We start from the raw sequence: 20,415 nt of genomic DNA on the forward strand, positions 1-20,415 counted from the left end.
ATAGGAAGCATCACAAGTATGATGGGATGCATTATAGCAAGATAGAGATGACATCATCATAGAAGCATGGAAGGATAGCTGAAGTAGAAAGTCTACATGGTTATAGTAGTCACCATGATAGAAATGACATCTCCATTGAAAGCATATAAGGACCATCAAGTAAACGTATATATGGTTGGAGGAAAGTCATCTAACAAGATAGAAGATAAAGAAAGGTCAACATACATCATCATTATTAGAAAGGAGCATTTGTAGAATGAGGATCATCGAGATTCTCCACTAGAAGCTTCATAAGAAGGTTCAACTCTTCTTAGAAGAAGCAAGTGTGTCGTTGATTGTCTACATTCCACGTTGTGTGGGACCATTATTTAGAAGAATGATGGTATGGTGACAAAGGAGTGCAACATGTTAAGTTGGTTGAAGTAATTTCATCTTCAAGCAAGAAAAGGAAGCTGCTAGATGACCAAAATACGGAAAATGTATGTGTATATTTAATGGATAAAAGTCATGTCGTCATATAGTTGTAGATGGCATGGTTGAACGCTGTATCTCATGAGCATGATCGAAGAAGAACGTTCTCTTCCATTAGAATGATGCATGAAGGCATGTAGACAATGTGCCTTGAACTCTTTTACATATTGATAAGATGAAATCACCATAATATGACCTCATATGGAATATAAGGTTGTTGACAATCATGGTTCCTATGTTGAAAGAACCATGTAAAGAAGACCCCAAGGGAAGCTATATGTGAATAAAGAAAGAAGAGTTCGTGAAAGATGCAACTATAGTCATGTAAGATAAGTGATCAACATTTGATAAGTAGAAGAATTAGCTATGACAACTCCATGGAAGAAGAAGGTATGAAGACACTGATATATGTACTGCAAAAGAATAATCTTGGTAATAAATGTCTTGGATATGGATTCATACATGTGCAAGTTGTTGATGTTGCAAGTAGCAAATGTCATGACGAAAGGCCATCGTAAAAAGGTAACTTTGATTTGATGTTTATTTTGATTTTTGAAAACATTTCATGAGGTTAATACAAGGCTACCAAAACAGGGTTATAGAAGTCACCTCAACTAGTACTCATGAGATTGGATGGAAGATCCTAAAAGAAACATGACCTGTAAGAGGTAGCTGTATGAAGGATAGCTAGATGTGGACTAGAAGATCACTTTCTGATGAGGAGAAGGATGACATGACTATTGGTGTCGTTGAAAAGAAAGTGATGTAGAAGATGGTCGTTGCCCTATGAAGAAGTTATGATGAAGAAGGCTCCATATTGAAGAAGATGAATTTCATGACAAGATGGAGAAAGAAGAGCCCTACAAGCAGCTGATAGTACCATGATCTTCACCAAAGAGTCGATCACTGATGTTGGAAACAAGTCCCTAATTAAGAGGGAGCTTGAGCAAGTCCCTAGGTAAGACAGAGCTTGGGAATATTCCTTTAATAGGAATGTATAGTTCCTCCCTAGATGAGAGGGAGAGATAGATACATCATTCTTGTCTTCATGTTATGAAGAAAGAATGGAGGATTGGGTAAGCATCTGAGGTTGATTCCGATACTCTTTGAGGATGTGATAGGGCATCCGATAGGAAAGAGTAGTTGAAGAGGAAATTCCTTGAGGATGTGTTATTCCAAGATAGGAATGGTCCTAAAAGAATATACCTTTTGAACATCTATATGGGGTATGTGCCTTGAAAGACAATGATGAAAGGTGTCTATTAGCCATTGTCTCGTCAACATTGTGCTATGATCTTATGGAGAGATAGAGTTGTTAGCCAAAGCCTTGCTAAGTGACAATGTTGGTTGATATGTTTGAGATGCACTGGTATAAGCAGAGAAAATAGCTTATGAGACGGCTTACCAATCCGACTCTTCTTATGAGAACTCTTCAGTATGAGAATGTCCAAGTACCATTGGATTATGAATACCTCACTAGTTAAAAGGGAGTGTTGAAATATGTAATATGGTTCGGTTTTCATAATGTCTACTGTAATCATGATTTTATGTATTTGATATTAAAGAGAAAATAAATTTATTATTTTGATTCTTGAGGCATGGGTTTCATGCTCAAAATAAATTTATTTATAAATTTATAAGTCAAGCACCCATCGAGTGCTTCTGGGGTTGTCATAGAACTATGAAGTCAAAAGAGTCATTGTCTTACATGTAAGACCCCTTTGGGAATGTTGTATCTTGTAAAGAAAATTTTTGGATTGTCAAAAGTTTCATAAAGACCCTGCAAGACCTTGTCAAACAAGTAGGTCTACAAGAAGGATCAAGTTGGCCTCATGGGCAACAAATTGACCTCCTAAGAAGCCTATATATAGGAGAGAACTCGACCTCCGATGGACACTCACTCATCACTCATCATCTGAGCGAAGAAGTGGCAGAAGAAAGGCAAGCGAAGAGGGATAGAAGGAAGAAGGACAAAATTTTTGGATTTATTCTCTATCCTCTTCTCACACGTACAAAGATTAGGGAAGCTTTACTATAACAAGATAGAAGTTGCAGAACAAACTACTAGGAAATCGAAATTGCAAAAGAAACTGCTGGAAAGTCGAAGTTGCAAAAGAAACTACCACGAAAGGTCGAAGTTGCTGGAAGGTTGAAGTTGTTCGAAGTTTCTAGAAGGTCGAAGTTGTTGAAAGTTGTTGGAAGGTCGAAGTTGTTGGAAGCTGCTGGAAGGTCAAAGTTGCTGAGTTGAAATTGTTGGAAGATGCTAGGTCAAAGTAGTTGGAAAAGTTCATTAAGAAGGAGAAGTTTGACTTGGTCTTGGAGTGGTCTTTGACAAGGGTCTTAGGTCTTGGAATTTGTCATTTGAAGTTTTATAAGAAGAGAAGAATTCTTGTGGGTTTTTCTCTCAAAAGGAGTGGTTTTGACCCTAGCTTGCAACCTACATTTTGTGTCCTCTTGTCTATTTGATTTTCATAGTTGGTAGTTGTTTGATGATAAGAACATAATAATAATGAAGTGAAAGAAGCTAATCAAGTTAAGTACAAATACATCACAAGCAATTATCAAAGAAAAAGAAATCACCTAATCTAGCTGCCCCTAGATTTCTCAACACTCATGATCTCCCTCCGCCCTCTGCTCCGTGTCACTCATGCATGAGTGGTCAGGTCTCCAAGGTTCCTTGCAGATGGAGCAAAGACCCTTCCTCCTTAACTCCTCCTTGCTACATGGTCCACTAAAGCTGAGCAACTCCTCCTTGGTCAACTTTCTTCTAAATAACCCAATGTTCTGCTCAACCAACCTTTCGGCTAGTTCATAAGCATCAGGTGAGACTATCTGTTCCTTCCTCCAAATGGCCAACAACTTGGATTGCAACTCTCTGCAAATGGCCTCACGGTTTCCCATAGATAAAGATAAAATGGACTGCATGTGTGTTTTGACCATGTTAGGGTGATGTTTCCTAATGCTGAATAAGCATTGGAACATTTGGAGAATCAAGTCATCACACTCTAAGTCAAACATGATGTCATATGTTCTAACCATGGCCATGGTTTCTAGAATCTCAAGCTTCTTCCCAAAGGTGGGGCCCTCGCTGTTATCCAAGTTCTGAAATGTCCCCACTATCAACTTGAAGACGCTCCTCATAATGTCATCATTGTAAGGGGGTATTCAACATCATAATACTACTAAGACAGGAGGCAACTCAAATTTGTCGCTAGTGCATAGATTTTGGGTCCCATATCATGTTATTTTTGTGGCTGCTCTTGCTGCAACATAGAACGTATCCCCTTGGAAAAGGATCTATTGATTGCTGCTGCCAGTTTATTAAGGGAGTTGATCAAGCTGGCATATATTACTGTTAAATTTTGGTATGTTCTATGCTTAGAGCAATTTACTTCATTTTTTCATACAAGCCCAATGACAATATTTAGATTAGCGATTAGATTAGCATGATAGTAAAGTGCAGATAGAACATAAACATAAATATCAGAAGACAAGGCAAGACAAGAGGACACAAGATGTGGCACCAGCCAATGACAAACCCCAATGTAGGGAGACCCTTGATCAATTCTTCTTATATTCTTCAATAGTTCAGCAGAGAGAGAGAGAGATAGAGTACAATGATTCAAAGTCAATACTGACTTGCCAAATAAAAGATCTTCACCATGAAGATGACACAATGGAGTTATACTCCTGGCACCAAGGACTGCAGCTCGGAATGCTGATAGAGCAACCCTCAATCTTCAACTAATTGCAACATATCAAGCTTCTAGAATAAGGTTCTCCAAGGTGAGACCCTTACACCACCATGCTGCTCCTTGCTGGTTGAATCAACCTCAATGCAGTCCTTCTAATATCATGTTGTTGGCTATGGCCTGTGGCCTAGCTCAGCAAGACTAGGCCTGAATAAGGTCCAAAGTACTGTCTCCTAACAGTCTCAAAATCTGCCCAGATTTGTCTTGCAATTGTTCTCCAAGGGAAGGTTGTCCCCTTTACTATTCAGAGCAGCCTTCTAGCCCTTAACAGTGGCTGAACAATGGCTATGCCCTCCTCTTATTACAGTGGCATCCAACAACCCTTAGAACAGGCCTGTGGCAGCTTATTAGAGTGACTGTTAACCCTCCAGCAAGTGCTCAATCAAACCTCCTAGCCTCGGCCTTCAAGAACAAGGCCTCGACCTACCAACCAACAGTTCTTCCCTCTAATTGGACCCCTGAAACAACCCTTAAATGTCCACGCTGACCAGTCTTCTTCTTGCTGCGGCTTAGGCTCTTTTGGCTGCGGATATAGGCCTCCTTTGAATGCGGCCAGAACTCCCTTCCACTGCGGCTATATCTCTTCCTTAACTGCTGCTAGGGATCTCCTTCTACTGCGGCTAAGTTTCTCTTTTGACTGCGGTTAGGGCTTCTTCTGACTGCGGCTAGGGCATCCTTCATTGACTGCGTTTAGGGCACATTGAGACAACGTATTCTCCTTTTCTTAACTGCGGCTAGGTCTCCATTAAGACAACGTTTTAGACTTCATCTTAACTACGTATAAGTGCCTCCTCTTGCTGCATATGAAACCCTTCTTGACTGCATAGAGGTGTCTCCTCCTAGGACTGCAGCTAGGTCATTTTAGAATTGTGGATAGAGCTCCCTCCTTGACTACGAAGAGCCTTCTCTTTTGACTGCATCTAGGGCTAGGGCTAGATCTCCTCTAGGGCAACGTATTCTCCTTTAGATCTCTCCTACCACCAAAACCCAAACAAGTGGAGAGAGATCACAAGAGATGTGTGTCTGAAATGACTTGTAAGCCACCTCTATTTATAGTGCAATGTTGAGATAAGTTGGCGTTAATTTGGTTGTTGGCTGACCTTGCCGAATTTTCATATAACACAAATAAATTCATATCTCCATGAATACATGTAGGAATCAGATGATCTTTAGATCAATATTACACCTCTCGATGAGAGGAATCCAAGAAAAACATGAGTGGCCATAAATAAGAGGGTCCACATGGAGTTTGGCCGTAGTTTCCAATTTTAACACTCCCTCTCAACTAGGGAGAACTCCATTTGCTAATGCATCTACTAGTCTGTACTCTCTGCCATCAATGCAATGCTCTGCACTGCTTTGCTGAACTATGAAGAAGAAGAAGAAGTGATTGAGAATGTATCATACCATTCTCTACTGACCCGAAACCATTCTCTACTGACCCGAAGTCAATCCCATATAAAGAGAGTGTATCATACCACTCTTACTGATCCGAAATCAGTTCCAAATAAAGTGAGTGTCTCATACCACTCTTACTGATCCGAAATTAGTTCCAAATAAAAAGTGTCTCACACCACTCTTACTGATCCGAAATCAGTTCCAAATAAAGAGTGTCTCAGACCACTCTTACTGATCCGAAATCAGTTCCAAATAAAGAGAGTGTCTCATAACACTCTTACTGACCCGAAGTCAGTTCCAATTGATCCCAGATCAATATCATCCTAGCATAGGGAGTAAGGTAGTACATGATGCGTCCATCGATAGTACTATGGTCCCTATCGTCATTTCCGTTCTCATTGGCCAGATGAGAGGTACTTCCCATGAGTCCTAGACTGCATGGGTAGGATGTGTCAGTAGGAGAAGGATGAACCACTCATCTTGCTTACATGTCGCCTGGGGTATCCCAGGGGAAGGTTGAGCCACTCACCCTGTACACAACAAATCACTAAGGGAAGGCTGAACTCACCCCGTACACAACAAATCACCAAGGGAAGGCTGAACCACTCACCCTATGATTGTGTCTCAGCAGGAGAAGGATGAACCACTCGTCATGCCTACATAGCAGACCACTAGCGGAAGGTTGAACTACTCACCCTATGGTTGCTCATCGCTCCAAGAAGTACCCCAAGCCCCCTAGAGCTCCCAGAGCTCAATGTCCATATCATACAGGACCCTCAGGAGAGGGTCTCTCCATGACTCCTAGTCATTCTAAGAAAGTCAATAATTTGACCTTTCTTAGGGGCTTCATCTAAATATCAGCAACCTACACATCAGTCCCAATGTGATGGAGCCTTATTGCTCCTCACTGTACCATGTCCCAGAGAAAGTGGTACCTGATGTCTGTGTGCTGGGAGCGATCATGAAATACGGGATTCTCTGATAATCGGATCCCACTCTGGTTGTCACAGAGGATCACGGTGGATTCCAGCACATGTCCAAACAACTCACTGAAGAGCTTCCCCATCCAGACATCTTCACACGTACTTGTAGCTGTGAATCTGACCTCATCGGTGCTCAAAGCAATTGACTTCTGCTTCCTTCTCATCAAGGATATCGAAACAGAACCCAAAGAGAAACAACATTCAGAAGTGCTTTTGCGATTCTCCACACTGCTTGCCCAATCAGCGTCAGAATAACAATGCAGCCTCACAGCTCCGATAGTGTATCTCAGTCCATGAGTGATTGTGCCCCAAAGATACCTCAGAAGATTCTTGGCACCAATCCAGTGAGGCTCAACCATATATGAGCTCAACATGCTAACTGCAAAACATATATCCGGACGAGAGTTCACCAAGAACATCAATGCTATTATGAGTTGACAAAACTCAGAGGCCTTTCCCAAATCAGGTCTGGCAGCACTATCGCATAACTTCTTGAAGTTAAGCTCCATTGGGGTAGTCACAGGCTTGCAGTCCACCATTTCAAATTTGGAATCCAACTCCCTCTTACTTTTGCAAATGAGAGGGTCTGTACCTGCCAGAAAGAGGTCGTCTTCACAGGGTACCAGTATGAGAGGTCTATCATCCACAACCTTCAAGCAAAGGTTTGGATCTGCTTCACTCCTAGTGAATCTCAACTTCATCAGATAGCTATCAATCCTCTCATACCAAGCCCGGGGTGCTTGCTTCAAGCCATAAAGAGATTTCTTCAACCTGCATACATGAGATTCCCGAACATGAATCTCAAACCCCTCGGGTTGTTCCACATCTGTGGTCTTTCTATTACACGAGGGGAAAGGTCCCCTTTTAAGTTTTTCCTTCAGTACATCTCGGACATGTACCTTCATGCTCTTCTTTGAATTCAGGCATCCCTATCACCATCTGTCTCACAATGGGTAGGGCTTTACAATGAAGATGGGCAAACCTCCGATGCCATAGATCAGACATGGCCCCCAATGGACCTGCTGCAACTTGATACAAATTGCCAACCTTGAACCCAAGAGTAAAAATTTGCTTTTCCAAACACGTACCTTTCCATCGATGAATGCCACCTTGTAACCTTTGTCTTGCATTGTCAAAATGGACACTAGGTTCTTCTTGAGATCAGGTACATAAAGAATTTCTTGTAAATGAATTGTGTTACCCTGATTCAATTGAAGGGTAACATTTTCTACACCCTTTACGGGATAGGTGGCATTGTCTACAAGAATAATCTCCAAGTTTGTTTCCTTCTCTATCAGATTAGAGAGTGCTTCCTTGTATCCGGTGAAGTGCCTTGAAGCACCACTATCAGTAAGCCAATTTCCCAAAGTATCTGGAGAAATGGTAGAGGAGAGGGCCTATATAAGATAATACTCCTTTTTCTTATTAGAAACAACATTTGATTCTTCATACCTGGAGTTCCTTGCCTTCTTGGAGAGTCGACCATTACCTTGATGTCCTGCATTCCTTTTTCCTTTGCCATTGTACTTGTCATTCCTTCGATCATTGAAGTTATTGAAGTTGCCCCTGGAATGATTGTGACCATCATCATGTGACGTGTCCCTTTTATTTGGACACACCCTTGCATAGTGGCCAAACTTATTGCAAGCAAAGCATCTGCCTTTCCTTCCTCCCTTAGATCCAGGCTTTATATTGAAATGACCTTTAGACCCTGCGTAATTTCTCCTTTTGGCATGAGTGGAGAAAGCAATAGGGTGGCCTCTATTAGAAGGCATTTCTTGCTCCACCATCCTGGTTTCTTCTTGAATGCATGTCGACATTAATTCTTCAAACCCTAGAATTCGATCATTATTGAGAATAGTGGTTCTAAATATATACCACTCGGGTGGGAGTCCTCCAAGGGTAGTGATAGTAAGTTCCCTGTCAGATATGATTTCTCCAATTGATAGAAGATCATTCTTGATCTCAGTGATCCTTAAGAAGTAGGATTGAATATCCTCGTCCTTGCCCTTCTTAATATCCTTCAGCTTATTTTTGAGGAACAAAATTTGATTTGCATCACTAACCTTGAACATGCTTACCAATCTATCGTAGATCTCCTTGGAGGTGTTCAAATCGAAGATGTAGGCCACCAGATGCTTGTCAATGGTATCTCTGATAATCTTCTTCGCTTTGACTTCACCCTTAGTGTACTTGTTTTTTGTAGTTGCCAATGCATTTGATGGAGGCTCGGGGATTTTACCCTTCACATAATCCAACACTTCTTTCTCTTCCAATGTCATATCCAAAGACATCTTCCATCTGTGATAGTTAGATTTTTCACGAAGCTTATCTTCAGCCAAGCAGTGGGATGAGGAACCCATTGAGCCTTTGACATTGTCCAACTGTCTTCGGTGATTGCTCTTTAACTCTTGCTTGGGCTTTGTCTTCACCTCAGCTCTGATACCATGTTAAATTTTGGTATGTTCTATGCTTAGATAAATCTACTTCAATTTTCCCAATGATAATATTCAGATTAGCAATCACATCAGCATGATATTAAAGTGCTGATAGAACATAAACATAAACAACATAAGACAAGCCAAGAAAAGAGGACACAAGATGTGGCACCAACCAGGGACAAACCCCCATGTGGGGAAACCCTTGATCAATTCTTCTTATATTCTTCAATAGTTTAGCAAAGAAAGAGAGAGATAGAGTACAATGATTCTAAGTCAATACTGACTTGCCAAATAAAAGATCTTCACCATGAAGATGACATGATGGAGTTATAGTCCTAGCACCAAGGACTGCAACTCAGAATACTGATAGAGAAACCCTCAATCTTCAACTAATTGCAGCATATCAAGCTTCTAGAATAAGGTTCTCCAAGGTGAGATTTTTACACCACCATGCTGCTCCTTGTTGGTTGAATCAACCTCAATTCTTTCCTTCTAATATCATGTTGTTGGCTATGGCCTACGACCTAGCTCAACAAGATTGGGCCTGAATAAGGTCCAAAGCACTGTCTCCTAACAGTCTCAAAATCTACCCAGATTTGTGTTCAATTGTTCTCCAAGGGAAGGTTGTCCCCTTCTAGCCCTTAACGGTGGTTGAACAATGGCTATGCCCTCCTCTTATTACAGTGGCATCCAAAAACCCTTAGAACAGGCCTGTAGCAGCTTATTAATCAAACCTCCTAGCCTCGACCATCAAGAACAAGGCCTCGTCCTACCAACCAACAATTCTGCCCTTTAATTGGACCCCTGAAACAACCCTTAAATGTCCACATTGACCAGTCTTCTTGTTGTGGCTTAGGCTCTTTTGGCTGCAGATATAGGTCTCCTTTGAATGCGAACAGAACTCCCTTCCACTGCGGCTATATCTCTTCCTTAATTGCTGCTAGGAATCTCCTTCTACTGCGGCTAAGTTTCTCTTTTGACTACGTTTAGGGCTTCTTTAGACTGCGGCTAGGGCATCCTTCATTCACTGCATTTAGGGCACATTGAGACAATGTATTCTCCTTTACTTAACTGCAGCTAGGTCTCCATTAAGATAGCGTTTTAGACTTCATCTTAACTACGTATAAGTGCCTCCTCTTGTTGCATATGAAACCCTTCTTGACTGCGTAGAGGTGTCTCCTCCTAGGACTGCGGCTAGGTCACTTTAGAACTGCGGATAGAGCTCCCTCCTTGACTGCGAAGAGCCTTCTCTTTTGATTGCGTCTAGGGCTAGGGCTAGATCTCCTCCAGGGCAACGTATTCTCCTTTAGATCTCTCCTACCACCAAAACCCAAATAAGTGGAGAGAGATCACAAGAGATGTGTGTCTAAAATGACTTGTAAGCCACCTCTATTTATAGTGCAACGTTGAGATAAGTTGGGGTTTATTTGGTTGCTGGCCGACCTTGATGAATTGTCACATAACACAAATAAATTCATATCTCCATGAATACATGTCGGAATCGGATGATCTTTAGATCAATCCTACACCTCTCGATGAGAGGAATCCAAGAAAAATATCAGCTGCCATAAATAAGAGGACCCACATGGAGTTTGGCCCTAGTTGCCAATTTTAACACTTATACACTCAACGGGACAATAATAAACTTTTGATTACATGGCCAGTTGACTCAATACATAGACCTCTCACATCAAGACATACTCATCCCTCACAAGTCACTTTCAACAATGACATAGAGGTTCAAATATAATATGAACATCTCATGTACACCTAAGTACTGGAAATGACCCAAATAGGTAGCACACACTCCCCAAAAAATACTAATGCTGCTGAAGAAGAACTGGAGTTTCTACGCTCAAAATTGCTTAGAAAATTCTGAAAATTTAACCCGATGTTCGTCACACCAAACCCATAAAAACCTAGAAATGGTTTAACTTAACTCCAAGCGAAAATCAAGTCCACCAAGTGGTGTGAATTACCCAATTTACCAATAAAACACATTGCTGAAGGAATGTTGATTTACGGCCTGAATACTGCCCAGAAAATTCTGAAATTTTAACCACATACTCCTCTCACAAAACCCAGAAAAATCTTGGGCATAAATTCCAGTTGACCTGAAAATCCCCAATTAGTGCGAAGTCCCCTATCTGCGCAACTTTGTTCACTACTCCAAATAAGATAAATTCATACCACAATGCTCCGACTCTTCAATCCCGCAAACCCATTGCAAAATGACTGGCTCAAATGAGAGAAATTTGCTGCAAAAGCTCCGACAAATAAATTGGGCTCTAGCAAATAAACTCAGCCCCAATAGATAAGTTTGGCTTTGCTAAATAAACTAGGCTCCAGAAATGAATTGGGCTCCAACAAATAAACTCAGCCCATCAAATAAACTTAGCCCCAATAGATAAATCTGGCTCCGACAAATAAACTGGGCTTCGACAAATAAACTGGGCCCAACAAATAAAATCTGCCCCAATAGACAAATCTGGATCTGGAAAATAATTATGATAGATGGAACAATAATACGGCCTCAACAAATAAAATATCTTCATAAAACTTTCAGAAGTAATTTTGTCGAAATTTTAATAAATTCCAGCAAAAATTAGACAACCAGTGAATCACAATTTTTTATTGGAAAATTCCACAACATAAAAACTAGCCAAATTTATTAATAATACTGATGAATCTCTCTCTCTTTTTTGACTTGGTAAATTTAATCAGCTACTACACTAATAAATTCCACTGTTGCAAAATAATTTGACCCAACAAGAGAATTTCATCCCGGCAAAAGAAATTTGATATGGCAAGATAAATTTATCCCAACATAATAATTTCGGCCTAGAAAGATAAATTTGGCCCAACAAGATAAATTCGACCTAACAAAATAATTTCGGCACAACAAGATGAATTTGTCCCAGCAAAATAATTTCGGCCCCGCAACAATTATTCTTCGACAAATAGTTTAAGAAATTTAACCCATGAACTTGGCTCCTTTATTCTTTAGGAGCAATACAACAACTTTGATTTTAACCCACAACTGGCCAGAATCATGCTCTAACACCATCGTTAAGTTCCTGATATAAATTTAGTTGGAAATTTCTTTAGAAAATTTACCTGTCATCTCCATAAACAATATACACAAATTAAACCACAAAATTAACGGCAAAACTGGAAATATGATCTGCAATTGAAAAATAAATAGGATAAACATGCAAAGAATCTCATCCTTATTTTACTAATATAAGAATGCTGATACAAGAAAAATAGAAATAGCTGAGGTGATGACCTCAAAAGGATCTACAATAGCGCTGCAGTTGGTCTCCAAATAAATTGATCTGATGATTGCACCTGTGAATTTTATGTGAATTCACCAAGGGGAGATATGGGTTCTCGCCCACTCTCACTGAATCACTGGAGGGTGTTTGTCCTGGGGCTATTAAGAAGTAGAATTGAATTCTCCAATCCACACCAATGACAAATAATCAAAACGAGATGTCCTAAATGATCTCCTCCTCCTTTTAAAGGCTCCATAGATAGATCTTCAAACATCTAGAAATATTTTATTTTATTATTTTATTATTATTCTAAAACTCCTCCTTGACTTTGTCTTAAGTGAATTTTTAAATTTATTTAAGTTACTTTTGGCCATTTCCCTTAATTCATATTTTCCCTTTTCAATTAAATGACTAACTAAAGTCATTTTTAAGCTGGGAAAATGGTAAATCACCCACCATACTCCCTCCGGCCATCGGAAATCACTTCGCAACATCCCATTCTGTAGATCTTCTTGTTCCGGTTCTAACAAGCTATTACACTAAGATGTTCCGTCAAATATCCCTCTCGGAATGCCACCTTGAGCGTAAGTAATTAAGTTATGCACAATAATAATGTTGTTTTATGGAATTATCAGAAAGCCATGTAACTAGAAGCAAGCTGTGCGGAATTGCTCATGATGATGAATATGCCAAGCAAATGCCATCAGATCCCATAAAAACTCCTCAACTGCCTCGGGGCCCTTGATGACATAATCCCTCTATGAGTCATGACCTGGTCATCCTGTGCCTTGGAAATTCACCCTGGCTGTACTATAGAGGAAAATTAAAATGGGGATATGACAAAATCAACAATATATAGATGAACAAACTTTGCATATTTTGTCTTCGATGGTTTGGAATCATGGTTTTAAATCTTAAAAATAATTTTTCATTAAAAAATAATTATTTGAATTTCATATATTTTTTTAAAGATTGGTTCACCAGTCTGATTTTCCTGGTTTTGATTCAAAAACCTGTTTGATAGGTGCACTAGGTCGGTTACCAGTTCCGGTTTATATATATATATATATCTTTTTTTGGAAACTTTGAAGGAAAACATTATGAATAAATGAGTAAGAACATTTAAAAGGAAAACATAAAGGACAAGAATGTTTCATCATCACCTATATTGGGATTGCAATCATTAGTATTGCCTTCTGCCTGTACCTCGATCCTTGAGGGGCATTAGTCAGAACCATCCAATATTGATGAAACTGCTTAATCCAAGCCTTGATATATAGTAGAAAAGGTTTGACATGTTTAACCAATGAGTTTGGCTTCAGTGATGTGTGCATTTTTGCTAGGGGCATGGTAGAATACTTTAATAATCAACACCTCCAACATTGGGGTACATTAGTCATACATGGAAATTCAATCAAAATGCTCCAATCCTAGCAATCCTGAAATCCTGAACACTATCAAGTCTACTAAATTTTGAATAGGATATGAAATTCTAATTTCTCCATATGAAGTCCAATGAGGTTGGAACCACTTTCAAACATCTTGAAACGATTAATGGCAATGATAAAACTTTAAGTAAAAATTGACATTTATGTTAACTTTTAAGAATTTGACATTACCATTAATTGCTAGTGTTTTTGGCCAAACATAGTCTAAAAAACTAAGTCAAACCAAGTCAAAATAATCAGATTTTGTTTTGGATATGTGTTGAATGTTTGCTGGTGTAGCTCAAAAACATTTTTTGGCCATATGAAATGTGTTTCACACGTGCGAGATGTGTTTCGTAGGAAGAAACACATTTCAAGGCCATAACACATTTCTTTGTTTTCATGCCAAAAAAGAGCTTGGTACAACCGTGTACTATATGTTTCCTTCGACTTAGGGTGGATCTATGCTAGTTTATAATCTTTTAGATATGAAACAGGACAAGGTGTGGGTTAGTTGTTGGGATGGGGTGTTGCCATGCAAAAGACCCAAGTACAAATTCCAATGAGTGCATTATAGAGCTTGTGTGCGTAAGACAGGGAGGAGATGTTTGACTTCCTGTAATTGGAGCACCTTGCTTCCGTTGGTGTAATTAATCGCATCTATCTGATAAAGTGAATGGTGGAAATACTAATAAATTGCAGTTGGCCTCTGCAGGTAGAGTGTCACTCTCAACATTTATGTCTGCCATCACATGTATTTGTCACCACATTCATTTATAACAACTGCCCTACATTCCTAGGGGACTGTATTAATTGAAAACTAACCTATATAAATATGGGACATAATCATATGGTTAATGACATATTAATCCAAGCATCGGATGCATATTGCAATATTTCATTCTTGTATATTCCAAACTTGTTGGCAGGTGCTAATGAAGACCAGGGCATTTCGAATCTCATGCTTGGACATGCTACTCTACTACCTCTATAACTGCACCAATAAATAGCATATTAAAAGAAGTGGTGCCAAGTGATAAAATGTTGGAAGCTTGAGGTCAATCAATATAAATAAGAAACCCTACCAAAATAATGCACTCTTACTCATCATCGATGCGCACCACCTGTCCTTAAGTGTATTTATTTCAATCTTAATATTGTTAGTCTTATTTGTATGTTTTATTCTGTGATTCGACTGACTTCTACTAGGAAAATCTTCTCGTACCTCCAAACTATGCTGCACCACTTGTACAATGCCTCGTTTTCTGCAGTACACTTTATCTAAGGGATAGTTGTTGCCATTCTTGAAGGAGAACTCGGCAGCATTGTTTACAGGAAGGCAGTTGCACATCAAAACATCATCTAATTACATGGCATGCATATAAAGATTATCTGTAAATTATGATTACCGTGTACAAACATAACTAAGAATAGATATATTTACTTGATTGCATAGACCTAAGCTCTATCTCTAGCATTTAAATTGGTGATTGTAAGCTTTCATTTGGTCGAGTTTACTGGTGTAAAAATTAGTGTTGTATGATATATTAAAATATTACAGGCACGTTGTGAGTTGTTGAATAAATTACGAAAAGTGTTGTAAGGGATGCTAAATATTATTTAAACATAATGTGGTACGAGAATAAGTGATAATAGAGATGCCAGGTTGGTAAAGCCATAGATTAGCAAGCAGGTACCATTTGATTTTTGGTAGCATGAGAGATGACAATGAACGTCAATTGGCGTTGACCATCGATGCTTCCATGACATGGGAAATTTGTTGTTTGGAAAACTTTATCCCTTTGCTCAAGGTATCCTAGCATGCAAGATGGACAACCAAGTTTCCGTTGGAACCTGAAAAGGATGCATTGCATGCTAGCATGCTCATCTTCTGTGTATATGAAGTCGTGGTTGCGGTGTGTGAGGGAGACGGGTCATTAATATGCCATGTTTTTCTGTAGGGCTTTCATGATATGTATCGTGATGCTATTGTGTCCATCTTCCTGGTCGCCTAGTTTAATTTGATTATTGCATGTTGTCATATCCTTTGTGTTATCCTTGAACAGTTAGTAATATCATATATACTCTTTCAGAACTCTAATTAGTAATATTTCACACTTGTTTAACGTGTTTAAAATCCTCTAAAAAAAATTTATGCTGAAGGAGCCGCTGGTACACATTGCAACCATTATCCTGGTGCTATTTTTCTTTTGCACAGAAGAAAACAGATAATAACTGCTATAAATATATGAGGTTTTGTTGGACTTTCTTCGCTGCTGAACTTATTTTCTCAGATTGATTGTTCATTAAGATATTGTTTCAAATCTATATTCTGAAGCATTACGTGGATGCTTCTTTATTGTGCAGATTTTCATGCACTGTGTGTGGATAAGTGGCTTACTACGCGAAGAGCATTTTGTCCGGTCTGCAAACGGGATGTCCGTTTCAAAAGTGCAGTTGGCCCACCCTCAGAGCAGACCCCACTTTTATCAGCTGTTTCAAGTTCACCACTTCCCACGGTAGCAACCTCTATCCCAATACCGACATTAGCTCCTCTAGACACTCATGCTGGAAGTTCTCCATTCCCAGTGCCACTTGTACATTCCCCTAGTAGATGGCAAGCAGTGCCTTATATGGCACCTCAAGTTGCAGATGGGCATAGTAATATTTCTGAGACATCTAATGCAGAGGGCATGCTTTCCTGTTCACCTATAACTACTTCACATCAGTGGTCTACACAAAATTGCAAGATGGCCTTAACAGGCAAAAATTACTGCAGTTTACCAATATACACAGCATCTTCAGAAAGCTTGGATTCTTTGAACTCTTCAAGCCAGGACAGTGATTTTTGTTGAGTGTACTGACATCTTTTCTTAGCTGATTTATCTGTGAGGTCAGGCTTGGACAGCCTTACAGAGAAATTATGCTCATTGCATTGTATCCATCCTTTCAAATTACTGCATCATATACACGAAAAATATACATTGAGGTCCAATACTACTACTCACGGGTTGACGGTTGTATTGGAGCTCACTGATGCTGTTGGAAAAGTTCGAATTGCAGTAGTTAACTCTAACCAGTTTTTACCTAAGTTTAATTTTGTAGATATGTAAAGCCTTTTTTTTAAATGCACTAAAGTATGTTATATTTGAGAGAAATTGGATCCTGGTCTCAGACAATAAGCAGTGGCCTTCGTGGAAAATAAACTAAATTGTTAACAAATGTATACACAGAAACAAGTTGTTCAATCATTATGTTTGCATGATTATTTGGATACGATATCTATAAATGATGAAGCATCCAAAACCAAAGTTAAACCATGTAACACTAAAGGGGCAAGAGGTGACAGCATATAACTTTTAGTCGCCAGAGTGCACCCTCCTGTTGTGCAGAACACCAAGAAAATATCTCCCTTAGTTCATGGAAACCAATATCCATAGCAAACTTTACTCCAACTAATCTTTTTCTTGTTTATTTATTATCTATTTTTATTAATATAATCCACGAGAATAAATTTGTTTGCTGATGGGAAGTCCCTCAGCTACTGTGAACGTTTTAGATCAAAAAGACGTTATGAACATTGTTCATAAATTTCCATTCATAAAGGAATACATTTTCTGTGGATCCATGGGAATTACATACTAGGTTATACTGTGAAGTGTTCTCTAACCTACGGTGAGAGTTTTAGATTATCCAGACATGTTATGGTCATTGTTGGTAAACTTCCAGTCATAAAGAGAATTATTTATTGGTTTTCCATGGAAATATAGGTAGTGATATACTTGGATAATGGCATACTGGCATATTTTCTCTCTCACAAGGACATTTTTTGAGATTTAAAACGAGTTTGATAAAGAATAATAAAATGAGGAAAGCATATGCCAGATCACATTAGAAGACATTATTGATTATTTCTAGCAATGTAGGTTAACCTACAATTAAAAGGTCAGGGTCTAAAGTACTAATAAAATGTCTAGATTTATGTGTATTAAATAAATAAATAAATAAAGGTGTAGTTTAACTTATAGACAAACTAGCTTTTTTCACTAGAATCCAGTGATGCAATTTTAAGTAAGAATGTGATTTTTGTTATGTTTAAAATACATTTTTGAATGCGTAAATGGATTCAGCACCCTGAAAAACCCTAGGGCACTCTAATTCTACAAATTAAACAACTTAAACTCAAGCTTTTAAAAATCTCTGCTGAATTTTGGTTAAAATTAATCAGAAAAATGATCGTGAAAAATAACATTTCATCTACGTAATAAATAGTTAGAATTTTTGTTCATATAGTAAAATTTAAAATTTTCATTTATCAAAACTAGGTTTGCAACATTTTCAACAGGAAAAACAAATGAATATTCTCAAAATAAAACCCAATTCTCCTTTCTTTTATAGTGAACACAAACCTTGAGTTAACCTATTTCCTTTCAACTTTCCCTATCTTAGTAATATAGGACAACCTTACCTATTTAATAACATAAATACTCTTCAACCTATTTTCTTTTATCTTTCCCTATCTTAATAATATAAGGCAATCTTATCCATTTAATAACGTAATTACTATTCAAGGCCTAGCTGATCTCTATAATCTTTCCACCACATTTAAGTGTAGAAATGACATTAAAAATATTTAGTTTAATTTCCTTTCTTTGTTTCCTAGCGGATCTTTATAATCATTTCCACCCTATTTAAGTATAGAAATGACACATTTAAGTGTAGAAATGATATTAAACTTTCTTTGTTTGCTAGCGGATCTTTATAATCATTTCCACCATATTTAAGTATAGAAATGACATTAAAAATATTTAGTTTAATTCCATTTCTTTGTTGCTAAGGGATGATAAGAAGCAACATCATCATTATCATCATCTTCTTATTCACACGATAAGCATAATAAATAACAAGCTTAATAATAGCTATAAATTTATGAAATCAAATTTATATAATAAAGTGAACCTCAACTTACAAAAATAGACTCACTTATTTTCATAATCACATAATGTCAATGTTTTTCCACTTTGACAAATGTATTCTTTCGTTGAAAGATTGATCTTTAATGTTTCTGAAAATAATAATATGTAAAATTTTCGGAAGTCTATAATCTAAGTCTTTAAAAATTGTTCTAATGGTTTAACAAAGTATCTTTGAGGTTGGAGTTTTCATTTTTTTTCGAAGTGTTTATAATGGTTCAAACAAAATATCAAATTTATATAATAAAGTGAACCTCAACTTACAAAAATAGACTCACTTATTTTCATAATCACATAATGTCAATGTTTTTCCACTTTGACAAATGTATTCTTTCGTTGAAAGATTGATCTTTAATGTTTCTGAAAATAATAATATGTAAAATTTTCGGAAGTCTATAATCTAAGTCTTTAAAAATTGTTCTAATGGTTTAACAAAGTATCTTTGAGGTTGGAGTTTTCATTTTTTTTCGAAGTGTTTATAATGGTTCAAACAAAATATCTTTGAGGTTGAAGCTTTCATTTTTTATTTAAATCTTTATAATGGTTGGTACTTTCATTTTTTTTTAATTTTTATAATGGTTTAAGAAAGTATTTTTAATCAATTTTTTTAAAATTTTTATAATGGTTTAAGAAAGTATTTTTAAGGTTGGAATTTTCGTTTTTTTTTCAAAATTATAATTAAATGTTGACTATGTATTATTTTATTATAAAATTATAATTAAATGTTGACTATGTATTATTTTATTATAATGTAGTGTTGATTATTATTATTATTTTGTAATAAATTTATAAAAAAATAATGTTATACTTAGCTTAATGAGTTCTCATTTAGACACGTTACAAATGAAGAAGGAAGTAGGGTTAGCTTTTACAATATTTTGTCCAAAGTGTAGGAGAAGGTACCCCTTGAAAGGGTGCTTGTTGAATCACATTGAGGTTTGTGCATTATGCAATGAGGACCATGCCACAAGCAATTGACCATCTCTGCCTAGGTTGAAAGTTTTATATCAATAGGCTAATGAACCAACACAATTATGTTTTGTCTTCAAGATGTGTCCATGGAAACCTAAACCTCAAGGTATGATTCCAAATCAATTACAATATTATAATTTATGTTGGTCTAATCTTTCAATGCAATACTCTTCTTTGCAATGGTGTTTACCCACTGAACCTTGGATGGATCTCCACCAAACCAGCTTTGGCAACAAGGTCAGAGGAATCCATCCTTTGAAGGCCCTCAACAAGCCTTACTACAACCACCTCTGCCATTTTGTTCTCCACCATTGCAATTGTCTACTTCAATCACTCTTCGGCCTCAACTTCCTGCACAACCAATTCCTAATCCGATTAATAGTATGGTAGCTCAACTAATGCAAGTTGTTGGGATTTCTACCTTCCACTTATTCTATTTCTTCCCTCGATTGTCATGATATTTTTTAGCACTTTGTAATTCCTTCAGGCTGAGGAGAGGAACCCAACGGTAACCACAAACCAATCTTCAGGGTTGGAAGTTAGTCCTTCCAAACCCAGAGAGGGCTCGCTCTTATGAAATCTTCTGGATCTTAGGCTAGGTATATAGATAAAGTTAGAATAATTTAACAATTTGTTGGCAGAGAGAAGGGAAATACATTGGGCATGGAATCAAATTAAGCTAATGATTTTTAGTGCTATGATGGGAAAATGAAGAATCCT

General features: G+C 37.8%; 1 protein-coding gene across 1 annotated transcript in view; it reads left to right on the forward strand.

Moving 5' to 3' along the window:
- LOC149159223 (receptor homology region, transmembrane domain- and RING domain-containing protein 6-like) overlaps positions 1-16,998 on the forward strand; it is a 307,232-nt gene extending 290,234 nt beyond the window's left edge. The window contains exon 5 of the mRNA XM_089436426.1: positions 16,118-16,998. Within this exon, the coding sequence (XP_089292552.1) occupies positions 16,118-16,605 (488 nt within the window). The 3' untranslated portion in view covers positions 16,606-16,998. The remainder of the gene's footprint in view (positions 1-16,117) is intronic.
- Positions 16,999-20,415: the final 3,417 nt, after the last annotated feature.

This window comes from Pinus tabuliformis, chromosome 5_2, assembly GCF_031772625.1.
Source record: "Pinus tabuliformis cultivar Carrire ecotype Pingquan chromosome 5_2, CPIR1, whole genome shotgun sequence".
NCBI lineage: Eukaryota > Viridiplantae > Streptophyta > Pinopsida > Pinales > Pinaceae > Pinus > Pinus tabuliformis.